The sequence below is a fragment of the Staurois parvus genome, unplaced genomic scaffold (assembly GCF_062004578.1).
Source record: "Staurois parvus isolate SC_StPar_1 unplaced genomic scaffold, SC_StPar_1.0 ptg000088l, whole genome shotgun sequence".
NCBI lineage: Eukaryota > Metazoa > Chordata > Amphibia > Anura > Ranidae > Staurois > Staurois parvus.
This window is the reverse complement of record NW_028317884.1, coordinates 2,468,901-2,487,933: the sequence shown is the minus strand read 5'-3', so window position 1 is coordinate 2,487,933 and position 19,033 is coordinate 2,468,901. Positions and strand designations below refer to the sequence as shown.

At 42.9% G+C, this 19,033-nt stretch overlaps 1 protein-coding gene across 7 annotated transcripts in view; it reads right to left on the bottom strand.

The window, feature by feature from the left end:
* Positions 1 to 5,699, bottom strand: part of ANK1 (ankyrin 1) — a 371,616-nt gene extending 365,917 nt beyond the window's left edge. For all 7 annotated transcript variants that reach the window (XR_016311732.1, XM_089670260.1, XM_089670265.1 and 4 more), the window contains exons 1-2: positions 5,547 to 5,699; positions 4,406 to 4,762 (exon numbers count right to left, since the gene is read on the bottom strand). Coding sequence is in view for 6 of the 7 variants with exons in the window: in XM_089670260.1 (XP_089526386.1) it covers positions 4,406 to 4,531 (126 nt within the window). In the remaining variant the exon portion in view is untranslated. The remainder of the gene's footprint in view (positions 1 to 4,405; positions 4,763 to 5,546) is intronic.
* Positions 5,700 to 19,033: the final 13,334 nt, after the last annotated feature.

Genomic DNA, 19,033 nt, shown 5'->3' with positions numbered 1-19,033 from the left:
GTGGTGTACATGACTGCAAATAACGTTTAATGCTTGTTACGAACAAACAAAAGTGAGGGGGAAAGGGAGAGGTTAGGGAGCTCATGAAAGGCATTACGAGGAAGCAGGAAGACACAGTAAGAAAGAATCTCATAAAAAATAGATTGCAGGACCATTAGATAGTAGATGTGTATGTATTATTTTTGGAGAATATGGATATCGTTTAGTGTCACCTTAACAAACAGAAGGAGTCAGACATGCCAGGTGAGGAATGAACAGGGCGTGCATGCGGCTGCTGAGGGGTACCCACTATGCACAAGCAGTAATATAAGGACAGAGTCAGGACAGCTGTGCTGTATGGACCTGGAGAGTGGGGGTCTTTAGGGAGGGGTTGCAACCTATTTTTTTTATTCACTTCCATCTGACCCATAGGATGAGTTATCCAAGCACAGACAGCATCCAGGTGCACAAATGTCAGACGTCAGCAGCCCTTTAATCGCCCTTCTGTATGTCGAACATTGCTTACACCAAAACCTTTTTTAAAGGGGTCATCATTACCCTCTCGCTAACCTCCTAATTGGGACACTTTATAAAGATGCCTTTTAGGCTGGCCATACACTATACAATTTTCTTACAGTTTTCTGCCCAATAGATTTACCTTCAACTGTGTAGTGCAAGAGCCTGCCTAATTGGATACAATTGAAAGTGTTGTTTGGTTTGACCTCCTATTATATGGTTTTTGGTAAATCTAAACCAAAAATCTCAAGAAAATTGGATAATCTATGGCCAGCCTTACCCTTTTGGAGTTCACATACCTTCATTTGAATGGTAAGCGCTCGACCATCGGGTTTAAAGTGCTCTGCCACAGGCAGACACTTAGACTGGCCATACATTATACAATTTTCATGAGAATGTTCCTTTAGATTTACCAAAAACCATATAATAGGAGGTCAAACCTTAACAACACTTTCAATTGTATCCAATTAGGCAGGCACTTGCACTACATAGTTGAAGGTAAATCTAAAGAAAATTGGCCAGAAAATTGTATAGTGTATATACATATAGGGTATAGCCTTACCCTCTGGCCAGTAGGTCAGATCTAGTAGGTTGTCGCCAGGCCCAATAGTTATCGATATCCTTCAAACTCTGCACATGGGTATACCTGTTCTATTAAGTGCTATTGTATTGTCATCTTCTACTCGCCTAGTGCACTTGAGGCAAAGCCTCTCACGGGTTCAAAAACGGTTCATACTCTCACCTTTGCTCACTCATTTTGTAGTTGTAATGCATCACTATCATTGAATTGTTGCTATTATCATCTCTCCTATTGCTTTGCTGGTAATCATCTGTAGGATGTAGACTGTACCTGGAGTAATAAACCTCAAACATCTGATATTGATGTGTCAGTGCTGGAAATGGTAGGAGAGCCCAATGTTCCCATAATTTCCTTTGGGGCTATGGCTACATTACTTTCCCAGGAGAAATGCTGCTCCAGGCTCCCTCAATTGCTGTAACATAACCTAAATCCTAGGCACTTGATTATGTGATCTCTAATGAAGGGCAATTATTTTATTATTTATTTCAGGTACTTATATAGCACTGTCAATTTTTACACAGTGCTTTACATACATATATTGTACATTCACATCAGTCCCTAACCCTCAAGGGGCGTACAATCTAAGGTCCCTAACTTACATACACATACTAGGGACAATTTAGACAGGATCCAATTCACCTACCAGCATGTCTTTGGAGTGTGGGAGGAAACCGGAGTACCCGGAGGAAACCCACGCAGGCACAGGGAGAACATGCAAACTCCAGGCAGGTGGTGCCATGGTTGGGATTCAAACCAACAACCCTAGTATTGCCAGGCGGAAGTGTTAACCATTTAGCCACTGTGCTACCTCAATGTTCCCATAATTTCCTTTGGGGCTATGGCTACATTACTTTCCCAGGAGAAATGCTGCTCCAGGCTCCCTCAATTGCTGTAACATAACCTAAATCCTAGGCACTTGATTATGTGATCTCTATAGAAGACTTAAAATGGGATGACCTTTCTCTTTAGTTCAGGTAATGTGACCAAATGCCTTGGCTCTTGGGTGTATAATCAGCACTGAAGGATCAGCACCAGAAACAGATTTTCGCCAGGAAAGCAAAACAGTTCAGCCATTCTATTACTCAGCGGCCACTTTATTAGGTACACCTGTTCAATTGCTTGGTAACACAAATTGCTAATTAGCCAATCACATGGCAGCAACTCAGTGCATTACGGCATCTACACGTGGTGAGGACAACTTGCTGAAGTTCAAATCGAGTATCAGAATGGGGAAAAAAGGGGATTTAAGTGGCTTTGAACATGGCATGGTTGTTAATGCCAGATGGGCTGGTCTGAGTATTTCAAAAACTGCTGATCTCCTGGGATTCTCACGCACAATCATCTCTAAGGTTTACAGAGAATGGTCCGAAAAAGAGAAAATATCCAGTGAGTGTGGAGGAAAATGCCTTGTAGATGTCAGAGGTCAGAGGAGAATGGGCAGATTGGTTCTAGATGATAAAAAGGCAACAGTAATTCATGTCAATATGGACCAAAATCTCTGAGGAATGTTTCCAACACCTTGTTGAATCTATACCATGAAGAATTAGGGCAGTTCTGAAGGCAAAAGGGGGTCCAACCTGGTATTAGCAAGGCGTACCTAATAAAGTGGTCACTAAGTGTATTTAAATATCCCAGCAAAAATATCAACCTAGTTTTACATTACAACACAAAAACTGATGTGATAATAACAGGCAGAGCCCTGCACCAAGCATTATCACTTCCATCTAAGAAAGTTACTGTAGTGGCCTGTCTGAGCTTCTACAGAACAGAAGCAGGTAAGAATGTACAGTGAAGTTTGCTAATAATAATAATAATTATAATGTCTATAATTAACCTGGAAACAACATGCTATTTCAGTTTAACTTCAAACATTCCTATGCATTCAGCATTCCCAAAACCCAAAGTAACATCATACAATATCTGTTCACCAAAATACTCGGTTTAAATATAGGTCATATGAAGCAATTCTGGAGTGAGACAAAATAATACAAAATGACTGCTCAACCTGATTCTCATAAGTCGTGCTCAAATACACAACAGTCGCTTATGGGGTTTTTTTTTTATCCCAGCCAACTAGACACAAAACTGCTTTTCTTTTTGCCAATTAGATATAAAATCTATAATCTGTCCAAAATCTCTGGTTATACAAACTACAAATAGAAAAACAGCATAAAAATACTAAAGAGTATGTCTTGATGTCTAGCCCAGTGTAGTAAGTATGGTAATGGAGAATGCAGTACTTCATATCTCCAGGATGGATGGGGCTTCACACACCAGCTCAGTGGCAGTGTCTCTGGAAATCATACCAACAGCTTGCCAGCTGTGCCGGTATCAAGTCATATGTAGTAGGCAGACAGGAGTCATCACAGGTAAGTTATTGAGAAACAAACACACAAGTCAGTATGACAGTGGCTAAGCACCTCCACAGCACAGAACAAATAGCCTTCATCTACAATTTGACAAGGAAACGAGAAAAACTACTATGTCAACTTCCATCACGCATGAACCATGTTGCAACATACAAAACAGAAATAAAATGATTAATAGTATTAATAATGATAATATAAATAAATTAAATAAATAATACAAAATTAAATAAATAATTTAAAAAGATAATGAAACAAGCATAATAAAATAATTAACCATGTTACATTATAGAAAATAAAATTATAAAAATCATCATCATAATATTAATAATAAAATACATAAATAATGAAAATGAAAAAATAAATAAAGAATATAATAAATCTATTTATCTATCTATCTATCTATCTATCTATCTATCTATCTATCTATCTAATAGATAGATAGATAGATAGATAGATAGATAGATAGATAGATAGATAGATAGATAGATACTGTAGATAGACAGATAGATACTGTAGATAGATAGATAGATAGATAGATAGATAGATAGATTAGATAGATAGATAGATAGATAGATAGATAGATAGATAGATAGATAGATAGATAGATAGATAGAGATATATAGATATATATAAAACTTAGACATAATAAAATAAATGACTCTAATCCAATATACAAAATTAAATGATAAAATAAAAACAAATAATAAAAAAAAAATAATAATAATAAAGTGCAAAACAAGAAAAAAAAACATATAATAAATACAATAAATAATACTACATTGATAAAGGTTACCAGCAAATATGCGAAGCCCCAAATTTGTAATGGGGAAAGTATGATTTATGACTGATTCAGCAAAGCACAGGAAGCATATTACTCTCAGTCAGTGTTACTCCCTGTGTCCTCAGTGCACACTCAGCAGCACCCCATCACCCCCCCCCCCAAATAAAATATTTTGCTCACCTTTTTTTTACGGTCACGGGATCGACTCCTCCTCTTGCGATCTGACTCCTCCTTTTCTTTCTGCTCTGCCAAAGCCTGTGCTTCAACATCCTTAATCTTTTTCAGCTGTTTGGCGGCTTGTGCCATCCTGACCACCGGTAACCCCCTACCTTGTTCTTAGAAGACCCCGTGTGACAGAAGCGGGCTGCCACAAACCCCCAGATGGGGATGACAACTGTCGTCGGTGCCACTTATATTACCCTCTTCAAAAAAAGAAAAAAAAAAAACAGTGTAGAGCTGCTTCTGAGGGTTTTGAGTGTCAGCTCTTCAGACTAGTCAAGCTCTCCGCAAGCGCCTTCTGTTATGGCTGGTCCATATCTGTAAAAATAGAAAAACAAAGCAAGCTGTTGAAAAGTCAATAAACATTGTGTCGGACAGATACAGCTACGGCTGGCTGGCGTGCAGGAGAATGTGCATCTCTTCTACACATTACTCTATGCTGTCAGATGTACGCTGCCATAACACAACGCTCTTCAGTGAATGAGTGGACGGTGACAAGTCTACGGCTGTCCTGAGCCCCATGGCCTTTGCTGTACACATCCCACACTGCGTCCTGCAGACATCTCCCCTGTTGGGACACAAACATCCCTCTCCCCATCACACAAGCTGCTCACATTCACTGCAGTGCTATGCCTGTCTCTTCCCCTTAAAACATCCCTTTCCCCCCTCCTTAGACATCCAATACCCCTTCCTCCTTGTGATTGAATTGCCTTCTCTCTACACCTGCACATGCATCTCCGTTGCCTTCTGCTGCTGTCCCCGGGTCCCCCTGTGAACACATTACAGCCACTCCATCATTTATCTCCCATCCTCTTCCACCGGCAGCCCCACGGTCTCTCTATTTCTGCAGCTGTCGACATATTGTACCTCTGCTTTTCCTATGGATCCCCCCTTTACCTGCAGCTTAGCCTGCCCAGTGGATGCTGCTTGATCACCTTTTCTCCTTTCCAGTTCAGGATCACCCCCCCCCCACCAGCACCGATGCCTGCAGGGTAGCACCCCCAGCACATACCCCTGAATGCTGCTATATGCAGTTCCTATCCAAATCCCTCTGTCCTCCTCTTCTCCTTCCATCCCACAAGGTGTCATAGGCATCACCTACCTTGTTCTTGTGCCTGGTCCGCTCTATCTGTCTTGGCTGTGGGTACACAGCATCCTGCAGCCTGCCTGCTGTCCCCTCACACTGCAGTGTTGCTGATGCAGGCGAAACACATCGCTTCCTCCTGCATGCTGGTCACCTTCCTGCACTCTCTCCCTCCCGTCTCTCCCCACTCATCCCCTTTCAGCAGAAGGATGCTACAAGCTCTGGCTGCATCTATCGCATCCTCTCTGCCTGTTTATGTTTGCTTTGCTCTTCTCTTGTGTACATACAGTCTAATCACTGTGTACGGCGTGCATTTCTGCCTCTATTTTTATACGGCTTTCTGTGTGGGTGTAAAGAGATTGGCATATGTGTCTATTTCAACATTCATTTGTATTCTGCTTGCAGGCTGCACATATCTAAATAATGGAATATTAATAACATACCTTCTAGATGTGCGCAGGGGGAAGAAGCACATAGGCTGCAAACCGAGCAGGAAAGTATTTTCTTACAATGCGGAGACGGCAAACTCTCAGAGCTTCTTGGGGTGCCCCTGGAGGGATTTTTTTTCCTGCACAACATTAATTGTCTAATTTTAGAGTGGCCGGAGACGGGACAATTTTTTTTTTTGTAGATTTGACGGACAAAAGAAAATTGCTCATTGATTAGATAGGGAGTTGTAGATCAAATGATTTTACGACCTGCTGAAAAATTATTCTCTGCAGGCAGTGCCGGACTTATAAAGGGACAAAAATTCCTCAAGTCACCTACCAGAAGCGGCAACCTGTTAAAAAATATATTAATTGTCTAATCTTAGGGTGGCAGGAGATGAGACATTTTTTTATTTTTTTTATTTATTTTTGTTTTTTTTTAGATTTGACAGACAAAGGAAGATTGCTCATTAATTAGATAGGGAGCTGTAATTCAAATGATTTTACAACTTGCTGGAAAATCATTCTCTGCAGGCAGTGTCAGCTTTATAAAGGGACAAAAATGCTGCAGGTCACCTACCAGAAGAGGCTCCCTTTTCAAAAATATAAATTTAGGGTGGCTGGAGATGGGCCAATTTTAGTTTTTTGTAGATTTGACACAAAAAGGAAGATCGCTCTTTGATTAGATAGGGAGTTGCAGATCTAATGATTTTACGACTTGCTGGAAAATCATTCTCTGCAGGCAGCGTCGGATTTATAAAGGGACAAAAATGCCCCAGGTCACTACCAGAAGAGGCTCCCATTTCAAAAATATAATTTTAGGGTGGCCAAAGATGGGACAATTTTTGTTTTTTGTAGATTCGACACAAAAAGGAAGATTGCTCATTGATTAGATAGGGAGTTGTAGATCTAACGATTTTACGACTTGCTGGAAAATGATTCTCTGCAGGCAGTGCCAGACTTATAAAGGGACAAAAATGCCCCAGGTCACCTACCAGAAGGGGCAACCTTTAAAAAATATATGAATTGTCTAATCTTAGGGTGGCTGGAGATGGGACATTTTTTTTTTTTTTTTTTTTTTTTTTTTAGATTTGACAGACAAAGGAAGATTGCTCATTAATTAGATAGGGAGCTGTAATTCAAATGATTTTACAACTTGCTGGAAAATCATTCTCTGCAGGCAGTGTAGGATTTATAAGGGACAAAAATGTCGCAGGTCACCTACCAGAAGAGGCTCCCTTTTCAAAAATATAAATTTAGGGTGGCTGGAGATGGGCCAATTTTTGTTTTTTGTAGATTTGACACAAAAAGGAAGATAGCTCATTGATTAGATAGGGAGTTGTAGATCTAATGATTTTACAACTTGCTGGAAAATTATTCTCTGCAGGTAGTGTCGGATTTATAAAGGGACAAAAATGCCGCAGGTCACCTACCAGAACAGGTTCTCATTTCAAAAATAAAAATTTAGGGTGGCCAGAGATGGGCCAATTTTTGTTTTTTGTAGATTTGACACAAAAAGGAAGATTGCTCTTTGATTAGATAGGGAGTTGTAGATCTAATGATTTTATGACTTGCTGGAAAATCATTCTCTGCAGGCAGTGTCAGATTTATAAAGGGACAAAAATGCCGCAGGTCACCTACCAGAAGAGGCTTCCTTTTCAAAAATATAAATTTAGGGTGGCTGGAGATGGGCCAGTTTTTGTTATTTGTAGATTTGACACAAAAAGGAAGATTGCTCATTGATTAGATAGGGAGTTGTAGATCAAATGATTTTACGACCTGCTGAAAAATTATTCTCTGCAGGCAGTGCCGGACTTATAAAGGGACAAAAATGCCGCAGGTCACCTACCAGAAGGAGCTCCTTTTTCAAAAAGATAATTTTAGGGTGGCCGGAGATGGGACAATTTTTTTTTAAATTTTGACACAAAAAGGAAGATTACTCATTGATTAGATAGGGAGTTGTAGATCTAATAATTTTACGACTTGCTGGAAAATGATTTCTCTGCAGGCAGTGCTGGATTTATAAAGGGACAAAAATGTACCAGATCACCTACCAGAAGGGGCAACCTTTTTAAAAAATATAGTAATTGTCTAATTTTTTAAATTTGACGGACAAAGGAAGATTGCTCATTAATTAGATGAGGACTTGTGAATCTAATGATTTTACGATCTGCTGGAACATTATTCTCAGCAGGCAGTATCTGATTTATAAAGGGACAAAAATGTACCAGACCACCTACCTGAAGGGGCAACCTTTTAAAAAATTATATTAATTGTCTAATCTTAGGGTGTCCAGAGATGGGACAATTTTTTTTTTAAATTGACACTCAAAGGAAGAGTGCTCATTGATTAGATAGGGAGTTTTAGATCGTATTATTTTACGACTTGCTGGAAAATTATTCTCTGCAGGCAATACCAGGTTTATAAAGGGACAAAAATGCCCCAGGTCACCTGCCAGAAGGGGCAACCTTTTCAAAAATATAATAATTGTCTAATCCTGGGGTGGCCAGAGATGGGACAGGTCAATATTTATTAAAGATTTGACACACAAAGGAAGATTGCTCATTGATTAGATAGGGAGCTGTAGTTCAAATTACTTTACGTCTTGCTGGAAAATGATTCTCTGCAGGCCGTGCCCAATTTATAAGGGGGCAAAAATGCCCCAGGCCGCCTACCAGAAGGGACCCCTTTTCAAAAATATAATGATTATGTAATCTTAGGGTGGCGGAAGACAGGACAATATTTTGTATAGGTTTGACACACAAAAGAACATTGCTCATTGATTAGATAGGGAGCTGTAGTTCAAATGATTTTTTTTATTTGCTGGAAAATCATTCTCTGCAGTCAGTGCCAGATTATAAGGGGACAAAAATTATCCAGGTCACCCACCAGAAGAGGCCCCCCTATGCAAAAATATATTGTAAGAGCCACTGGTGAATTTGGTCCTATTTCATCCCTCAGAGCACATACAGCCAGGCACACTGCATTTTCTGAACTTTTTCACTGACTCCAAAGAACAGTCTAGGGGATCTCTTTCTGGGTTTTTATTGGGACCGATAGCACGTCTGCCATGCAGTAAATGGGTCACAGGTTCAATTTCCAACCATGGCGCCTCCTGCATGGAGTTTGCATGTTCTCCCTATGCTTGCGTGGGTTTACTTCGGGTACTCCGGTTTCCTGCCACACTCCAAAGACATGCTGGTAGGTTAATTGGCTCCTGTCTAAATTGTCCTAGTTTCATCCCTGGCCATGCGGGATCTCCTGCATGGTAGGGGTTGGGGAAAGACCTGGCAACCTACCCTGTAAAATAATTGGTAAGAGAATTCATGGAAAAAGTTGCTTACGAGTGACGGTTCCATGCAATCGCCAAGGGTCGGATATGACTGAATGGATAGATAGATAGATAGATAGATAGATAGATTGGGACCGATGGACTTGGATAGGGAGAGGGAGCATTGGATACCCAGATAAACTGTAAAACTGAACAGCTTGAGGAATGCTCAACTTCTGGCTGCGCTGCACAAAAACGAATGTCCCATAGGAGCTCTATGCTTATGGTGACCTGTAGTCCTTCCAGAGTTAAAAGCTACACACAGTTACTACTCCTCAGCACTGGGGTCAGCTACTTACATAGCCACAGGATCTATGGTTGCCTCCTGCCGATATCCACCAGGCTCTTCCTAATGAGGGAGATGTAGACTGACAACAGTAGATGTAGAGATGTAGACTGACAACATCATAGGACAGCTGGACACTTTTCCACCAACTTTCTTCTGGCTCTCTCCAGTGAGCTTCTCCAGACCCAACTAGCTAGGGACCTTCCTGTCTTCCTGAAGGCTTCCTCTAGCATCATGCATGAGGAGCAGAGCCCCTGCACATTGGTCTCCTCCTGCAGGACTGGACCTAGGGGCACTGCACCCTGCTGCCCAGGCCTCATGCTATTTATGGGTTCTCTTGCCACCTAATGGGCACACCTCCCCAGGGATTGACCAAAATATAATAACTGTGTAATCTAGGGTGGCCAGAGATAGGACATTTTTTGATGGACAAAGGGAGATAGCTCACTGGTTAGTTAGGGAGCTGTAGGTTGAATTATTACATGACTTGCTGGAAAATCATTCTCCCCAGGTAGTGCTGGGTTTATAGGGAAGCATAAATGTCCTGGGCCACCTACTAGAAGGGGCCCCAAAATACTGGCTGCTATCCAAAGCACGAATGACTGGGAACAATGACCAATCTCCCTAAAGGTGTCTACAGGTATTAGACAATGTTTGCCCCAGTCATTTGAATTTGACTTACACCTCAAATGGATGTGTTTTAGTTTTCTAAAGAATTGGATATCATAAGCAATGTAATTTTTTCCATAAATACTATTTTTACCCTTTTTTTCGTTCTTTGCATCTCAGTGCTGCTGATCTACTCCAGCTTGTCTCAGCCATTTCCTGTCTACATGCACACACCGCAGCTTTGGCTGCAGATTGTTGCTCTGGGTTGGCTTCTTGATACTGACAGTGGTGGACAATACTTGCAGAAATGTGTGTTGGCATGGTCATTTGTTATCTTCTGCAGGAGCATGGGTGACAAACAAGCAGTACAATTGGGAGACAGTTGTCACCCCCAGGGGCGGACTGACAACTCATGGGGCCCCTGGGCAATAGGGGATCACGGGGCCCCTGTGTCCTTGCCCAAACTCAAAAAAAGTCTATGAAAAAGGTACCAGGGGCATCTCATGGAGCCCCCTACTGACCCCGGGCCCTCGGGCAGAGCACAGGTTTCCAAATGGTCAGTCCGCCCCTGGTCACCCCATAACAGGAAGTTCCTGATCAAAGACCTAAATTGCAGAATCACTAGATATTCTTTGAATGAAAGCTGCATATCTTTAAAAAGATTCAGAACATTTTTTAAAATGACAGTAACATGGTAAAGCTTATGTGAGAGTATAGTGATTAGGTTTAGGTGTACCATAAGGAACGTTCTGATACCGCCACGAAAAATGGATTTTCCTTGAAAATCACAGGCTGATGCCTGAAGCGCTGCTTGCTCTACTTCGCCCCATGAAAATCTGCATATGTGTAGAATAATCTTTTGTTATCTTTGAAGGCAAACTTTGTAGAAGACACATAAACCATTCCTGAAAAAGACACTATCTGCATGGAGTTTGCATGTTCTCCCTTCGTGTGAGTGGGTGGTATTTCAGTTTCCTTTCACACTCCAAAGACATGCTGGTAGGTTCATTCGCTTCTGTCCGAATTGGCCAATAGCATGTGTGTGCGTACATCTATGTGATGGAGATAGGGACCTTAAGCTGACCATACACTAATAGGTGACATGCATGGACGAATCCACACTGGTGGGCTTTTGTATTCTGACAGGTGCTAGAGCTGGTTGTCAGAATACCTGAACAGCAACAGATCAGTTGTAGGTACTGTTTTGCTGAAAATTCTTGGCCCGGCACCTTTGACAATCATTGAGTACGATCGTTAAAGGTAAAAATAGGTGGCTGAGCTGCAGTTTTACCACCCCCTGGCCCGCCACTGAAACTGTTAAATAACATCTTGACGGGTCTGTTAACATGCCATGGTCATGGCCTTTTTAACTTGTGTTGCAGAGTTTGACAAGCGGCACCAATTTTCACACTCGCCCATTGGATTCAATGGAGATGTGCTACAACTGCATGCAATGCATGTGATTACAGCACGGTAGTGTGCGCGTTATGGGGTTAAATCAGGCCTCATCACTGCCTGTCAAATGCCCTCTGAAAAGCGCATCGCTTTTCAGAGGGCACTCCACTCCACCATGAGTGTATAAGAGCCCTAAGCGACTTTTGCTAAGCTATTGGGGCTACCCACTCTTTTCAATTTCGGCCAAAATTCTAACCGTGTATGGCCAACTTTACATTTTAAACTCCTTGAGGGCAGGGACTGATGTGAATGTACACTATGTAAAGTGCTGGGTAAATTGTTGGCACTATATAAATACATGTAATAATTATTATTATTATTATACAGGATTTATATAGCACCAACAGTTTGCTCAGTGCTTTACAATATAATGGGAGACAATACAGCAACAATACAGTTCAATACAAGAGGGTTAGGAAGGCCCTGTTCCTTGGAGCTTACAATCTACGAGGGAGGGGCTGGTGGTACAAAAGGTAATATCTGTGGGGGATGAACTGATAGGAGGAATAGGAGATTTTGTTATTAGCTGAAGGCAAGATAGGCTTCCCTGAAGAGATAGGTTTTCAGAGATTGCCTTAAAGTGGGCAGAGTAGGCGATAGATAGATTGGGGTAGAGGGTTCCAGAGGATGGGAGAGGCTCTGGAGAAGTCCTGAAGACGAGCATGGGAGGAGGAGACAAGGAAGCTAGAGAGCAGGAGGTCGTGGAAAGAGTGGAGAGGACGGTTTGGGTGATATTTGAAGACAAGATTGGTGATGTAATTTGGGGCAGAGTTATAAATGGCTTTATATGTTATTGTTAATGTTTTGAATTTTATTTGTTGTGCAATGGGAAGCCAGTGGAGGGATTGGCAGAGAGGGGTGGCAGATAATTCAAATAAACACTGTCAATTATTTACTTACAGCTATTCTTATAATGCAAAGATATTGAATTATTGTTGAATATTGGGATACCATCCCGACGCAGGCTGTGCATGCAGGACCTGGTGCTCTGCAGCATGACAGGAGGCACAGGGGACAGGAAAGTGAGCAGTACCAGAGAGGTTACACAGATAAAGGCAGCAGAGGTGATTAACACACAGATACTGAACTGGAATTCAAGTCAATCTGGTTGAAAATCAATCATTATGCTTCCTGGAAGAGAATGGGGAGAACAGATAAAGGCAGAGAGAGAAAAGACAGAAAGGAGTGGAACTACATAACATCGGAATAATAAAATTCAGCATTTCACTGCTGCAAAAGGAAGAAGTAAAAAAAAAAAATGGCAGTTGCAAAGGAAGGATGAGGATGTGAAATGTTTTCACTTGCTTTTGTACAGGTGAGAGGGAGAAGTAATCAGACCAGATCATTAATATTGTATACCTGTCCACCTACCATTCAATCTGCAACCATCCGAAATGCTACATAGTTCTTGTGTATGATATGAATGACAGGAATGGTCATGTGATATAACATATGTTATAGTGCACCTGTAGTTGTGGGGTAAATGATATGCCAGAAAAGAAGAGAGAAGGGAGATGACATGAAAAGGAGGCCTCTTCCATGGTATCTCAGGGGGCTTCCTCCATCTCAATCAAGCATGGGACACGGTTTGCCATGGATTAGTATTATGAGTTGCCATGGATTGGGCAGGCCAGCACCCTGGCATACACTCGGTGCCATTTGTTGCTATGATGATGGCGGCTGGCACACCTGAACCATTGCAACGTATGACTTGGATCCAGTGCAGGCAGCATGTAGAGTCATCACCAACATTAAGAAGACGAAAGTCCGTCTCCTACAGACGTCCTCCACCTACCACCCTCTGCTCCACTGCTGGAACCAAAAGGTAGGGCTGTTATATGAAGAGGGGACTGTGTAACTGGGGGGCTCTGTGATGAGGGGGGCATGTGTGACTGATGAGTGCTGTGAATGGGGGACTCTAATGTGATGTGAGGAATTATGTATAGGTGGCCACTGATGTAAAGGGGCAACTCTGATGTGGTGTGGCTCTCATGCGTAAATGGACCTCTGGTGTACAGGGGCAACTCTGATGTGATGGGGGCCTATGACATGAAAGGGGGACTCTGATGTGATGGGAGCCTCTGACATGAAAGGGGGACTCTGATGCAGGGGCGGACTGACCATTTGGAAACTCGGGCACTGCCCGAGAGCCCGGGGTCAGTAGGGGGCCCCATGAGATGCCCCTGGTACCTTTTTCATAGGCTTTTTTGAGTTTAGGCAAGGACACAGGGGCCCCATGATCCCCTATTGCCCGGGGGCCCCATGAGTTGTCAGTCCGCCCCTGCTCTGATGTGATTGTGTGGCTCTTATGTATAAATTGACCTCTGGTGTACAGGGGCAACTCTGATGTGATGGAGGCCTCTAACATGAAAGGGGGACTCTGATGTGATGGGGGCCTCTGAAATGAAAGAGGGACTCTGATGTGATTGTGTGGTTCTTATGTATAAATGGACCTCTGGTGTACAGGGGCAACTCTGATGTGATGGAGGACTCTGACATTAAAGTGGGACTCTGATGTGATGGGGGCTTTTGACATGAAAGGGGAACTCTGATGTGATGGGGGCCTCTGACATGAAAGTTGGACTCTGATGTGATTGTGTGGCTCTTATGTATAAATGGACCTTTGGTGTACAGGGGCAACTCTAGTGTGATGGAGGCCTCTGACATGAAAGGGGGACTCTGATGTGATGAGTGCCTCTGACATGAAAGGGGGACTCTGATGTGATTGTGTGGTTCTCATGTATTAATGGACCTCTGGTGTACAGGGGCAACTCTGATGTGATGGAGGACTCTGACATGAAAGTGGGACTCTGATGTGATGGGGGCCTTTGACATGAAAGGGGGACTCTGATGTGATGGGGGCCTCTGACATGAAAGTTGGACTCTGATGTGATTGTGTGGCTCTTATGTATAAATGGACTTCTGGTGTACAGGGGCAACTCTGGTGTGATGGAGGCCTCTGACATGAAAGGGGGACTCTGATGTGATGGGTGCCTCTGACATGAAAGGGGGACTCTAATGTGATTGTGTGGTTCTTATGTATAAATGGACCTCTGGTGTACAGGGGTGACTCTGATGTGATTGGGGCCTCTGACATGAAAGTGGGACTCTAATGTGATGGGGGCCTCTGATATGAAAGGGGGACTCTGATGTGTGTGGCTCTTTTGTATAAATGGACCTCTGGTGTACAGGGGAGACTCTGATGTGATGGGGGCCTGTGACATGAAAGTGATGAGAATGTCCGTGACATGATGGGGTTCTTCTGATGTGAAAGGGGCTTCTGATAGGGAGGTAATGTCATCTTTGTGCACTGTCCCAAGCTCAGGTTTCCCCTTGATAAGTAATATTTGCATTTCGTACAACTCAGATTGGGGTGTCTTGTGATTTTACATACTTTAGCAGAGTGCCATGACTTAGAAAAGGTTGATGCTGGGAAAAGGGTGTCCTGTGTCACTTCCCCCAGGCATGGTCAGTCCCCACTGGCAGTCCAAGGTGCAATAGATGGCCCAGTTTTGTCCAATTTCTGCTGAATCAGCCAAAATTTGAGCTGTGGTTGGTTCTGTCAGCACCGCTTGGCTCAACAAGAGTTGATTTTTTAAATAGTTACTAAACCCAGGACCCTGCATTCACTATGTCTGGTCTCCCACAGTACACACAACATGGAAGTGCAATTATTTTAGTAAATATAAACCGCTAAATACCTTTTCTTATCAGCAGTTAGAGCAGTCTTGTGACTTCTATCAGTGTTCAGCAGAGCACTGGTTAAAGCTTGTGGGAGGAGTTTTCATTTCCCTCTGACAGTCCTATAAGGCTGCATGACCCCTGACCCTCTGACTGGACAGTGCTGATTGGCCTGTGCTGATCATATGCACCCTCCCAAAAGAGAAGAAAAAAAACTCTAGCAATACACACTAAACTGTGCATGTGCAGAGTGTCTTCTAGGACTCTGTTCTATCAGCAGATGGATTGGGGACAGTAGAAGAAAGGGAGGATCAGAGAAGACAGGATCAAACATCTGTTTTACACAATGCAGAGGATTAACCCCTTAGGTTCCACGGTGAGTATAACAAGCATGCTTTACTGCATATACAGACTGATTTTACTGTTGTGGGCTCAGTAACACTTTGAGGCTCCATTCACATGTGTGCGACTGCAAAATCATGTGTTTGCATTGCGACTTTACAGTGCGACTTGATGCGACTTTCATGCGACTTTGGATGAATGCAACTTTGGTGCGACTTTGGCTGTGACTAAGGATAATTTTTTCTGCTGTACAAAGTCGCACACAAGTCGCATGTACAACATTCAGGTGCGACTTGCATGAGACTTTGACGGGTTTACATGAAGTCTATGGCCCTCAAGTCACATGAAAGTCAGACTGAAGTAGTGCAAGAACTACTTTGAAGTCGCACAGATATGAATGGTCCCAATTGGGAAACATGACAAGTCGCATAAGTGTGAATGAAGCCTTAATCAATTTTTGTTGAAGGGATCAGGTGGAAAATTGCCGGATGAACAGTGATTGCATCCAATCAAATTTAGTAACTTACTATGGATATTATTATGGATAAAAACTGTACCTGCTGCCTTAAAAAACAGCCACTCACCTGTCCCTCGATCCTGTGGTGTCCTCCTCACAGCCCGTTTCACCGGCCGGCCGATGTTCCTGGCGCCGGCATTTTCAGTGTGGGCACTCGGCTGTGACAGCTTGTGGCTTGACAGCCGGATGCCCACTGCGCATGCCCGAGCAGTGCTGCATGCCCGACCTGTCACGTGTCCCAAAAGTCTACGGGGAAGGAGGGGGAGGACAACTTCTGCTTTGAATCGCCTAGGCGATCGCAGCAGACGTGGGAGCGGGTACCTGTCAATTTCAGATACCAGCTTCACCCCAGCTCCCAAAAGGTGCCAATCCTTAATGGGGAGCAATGGACCGTCTTTAGCCGCTTCCGTGCTGCCCTACAGCAGATATACTGCAACAGGGCAGCCATGGGTGTGCAAAATCACATGTGTATACAGCCTTGGCTGTCAATCACCAGGTCCTCACAGCCGGTGATTCCCCGCCAGCACTTGGTAATCTCCGAGGCAGGGGCGGACTGACCATTTGGAAACTCGGGCACTGCCCGAGGGCCCGGGGTGAGTAGGGGGCCCCATGAGATGCCCCTGGTACCTTTTTCATAGGCTTTTTTGAGTTTGGGCAAGGACATAGAAGCCCCATGATCCCCTATTGCCCGGGGGGCGCCATGAGTTGTCAGTCCGCCCCTGCTCCAAGAACTACCAACGGGGGAGAGACCTGTATGTAAACAATACAGATCTCTCCTCTCAGCTCCTGCACACTGCTTTGTATGGCTCTGCATAGCAGGGCCATACAAAGCAGTGTGCTTACAGTGGAAAGCACACAGACAGCCCACATAGTAAAACAGCACACAGTTTACCCTTTGATCGCCCCACATGTTAACCCTTTCCTGCATAGTGCCATTAGTTCAGTGCTTTGGATTAGACATGTAGCAGATACATATTTGCCTAAATTTATGATGGAATTTAAATTTTTTTATTTTTTTACTGGACATGTTTAATACCAAAAAGTCAAAAATATTGTTGTTTTTTTTTTCAAAATTGTCAGTTTATAGCGCACAAAATAAAAAACACAGAGGTGATCAAATACCACAGAAAGAAAGCTCTATTTGTGGGAAAAAAGGGTGTAAATTTAATTTGGGTGCAGCATTGCATGACCGCGCAATTGTCAGTTAAAATAACGCAGCGCCATATCACAGAAAATGGCCTGGTCAGGAAGGGGGGGGGGGTAAATCCTCTGAAGGGCAAGTGGTTAAAGCAAGTGGAACTTCCCCTTTTGGTTGGAGCTCTGCTTTAAGGAGAGGGTTATCAATGGTTACAATGTTAATAAATTTAACATGCATGTTGATGGAGCACTGTAGTCCTTTAGACTACAGCGCTAAGCAGGGTGACAACGCTTCAGTGAATTTGCTGCAGGCCATTTAGCATTGTCATCCTGTTAGGAAGAGGAATTTATTCATAGGAACATCAGTTTTTATAAATTGAATTAGGCATCAAAATGAAGACTGTGAGCAGGCTTTTTATTTATTAGGTATAGTTGTACATTCGTTAAGGTCTGTGATGCTTACCTTTTTAAAGTAAACCTGTATTTCCTCTTTATTTTCTTGATATTAGCCCTCTGTAATTCCCTGTATAGTGAGATTGGAAGGAAAGAGGGGGAGGGGTAGAGTGCAGCTATTGGAGCCAGTTAGGTAATGTTCCAGTATGCATGCTGAGTTTGAGGAAGAGAAGGAAACAGAGCAGGGGTGGACTGACAACTCATGGGCCCCCACGGGCAATAGGGGATCATGGGGCCCCTGTGTCCTTGCCCAAACTCAAAAAAGCCTATGAAAAAGGTACCAGGGGCATCTCATGGGGCCCCCTACTGACCCCGGTTCCTCGGGCAGTGCCCCAGTTTCAAAATGGTCAGTCTGCCCCTGTAACAGAGTAATGACCCAATCAGTGTGCTGGTGCTCCTCCACTGTTTAATCAGCAGGCTGGGAGTGTGTGTGCAGGATCTGCCTTTTCTATCTGGATGGGGTACCTGGATCACAAAGCTGTCTAGACAGAATTACACACTCCTAGTTTTCAGTTGTCATGTGTATAATTCAACTGTTTATTGAGCTGTTTGTCAGGAGTTCCCATTTAATAAATATTTAAACCAATAGTTTAATAAAGATGACCAAAGTAGATGGCAGAGGATGAAAACTGCACAGATAATACATTCGCTATAATTGCTTCTTGGAAAAACGTGGATTTAAAGTGTTACAAATGAAAGGTTCAAATCATAATTTTTTATGTCATCCTGGCTTTGTCCCTGCGGGGCTGACCTTCCATCACACACAATGAATGAAATCTTTAATACATACTTCATGTGCCCTTCTCTTTGCTCATATTGTTATGGGGACAATCCGCAACTGACCCAGACAAAGAGAAGTGGGTCAGCTTATTCAGGAGGTACTGTATGTCTACTATGGAGGGTTTCCAAGTGCTTTAATGTTTGCTTAACCAGCATAGCCATGAACAAGGCCATGTATGCTTACAATTAAGCTTGAAACAAAATGATTGTGCTTGTATATTATATAAAATGTATATATATCTATATATATATATATATACACAGGGGATAGACAAAAAAAATGGAAAAACATCTTGATTTGCTGGTGTGAAAGTGACAGTTTTCACATTGAAAGTGGAGGTGATGTAACAATCTTTTTCTTCCGCTGTGTGATGAGACACCTAGCTAATAGGTGGGAAGCCTCATTTTTGTAATTTGCTGTGTGAGCTGCTAGTAATATGGAGTAATTTCAGAGCTTACTCAGCTTCTATGAAGGCAGATTGTTGA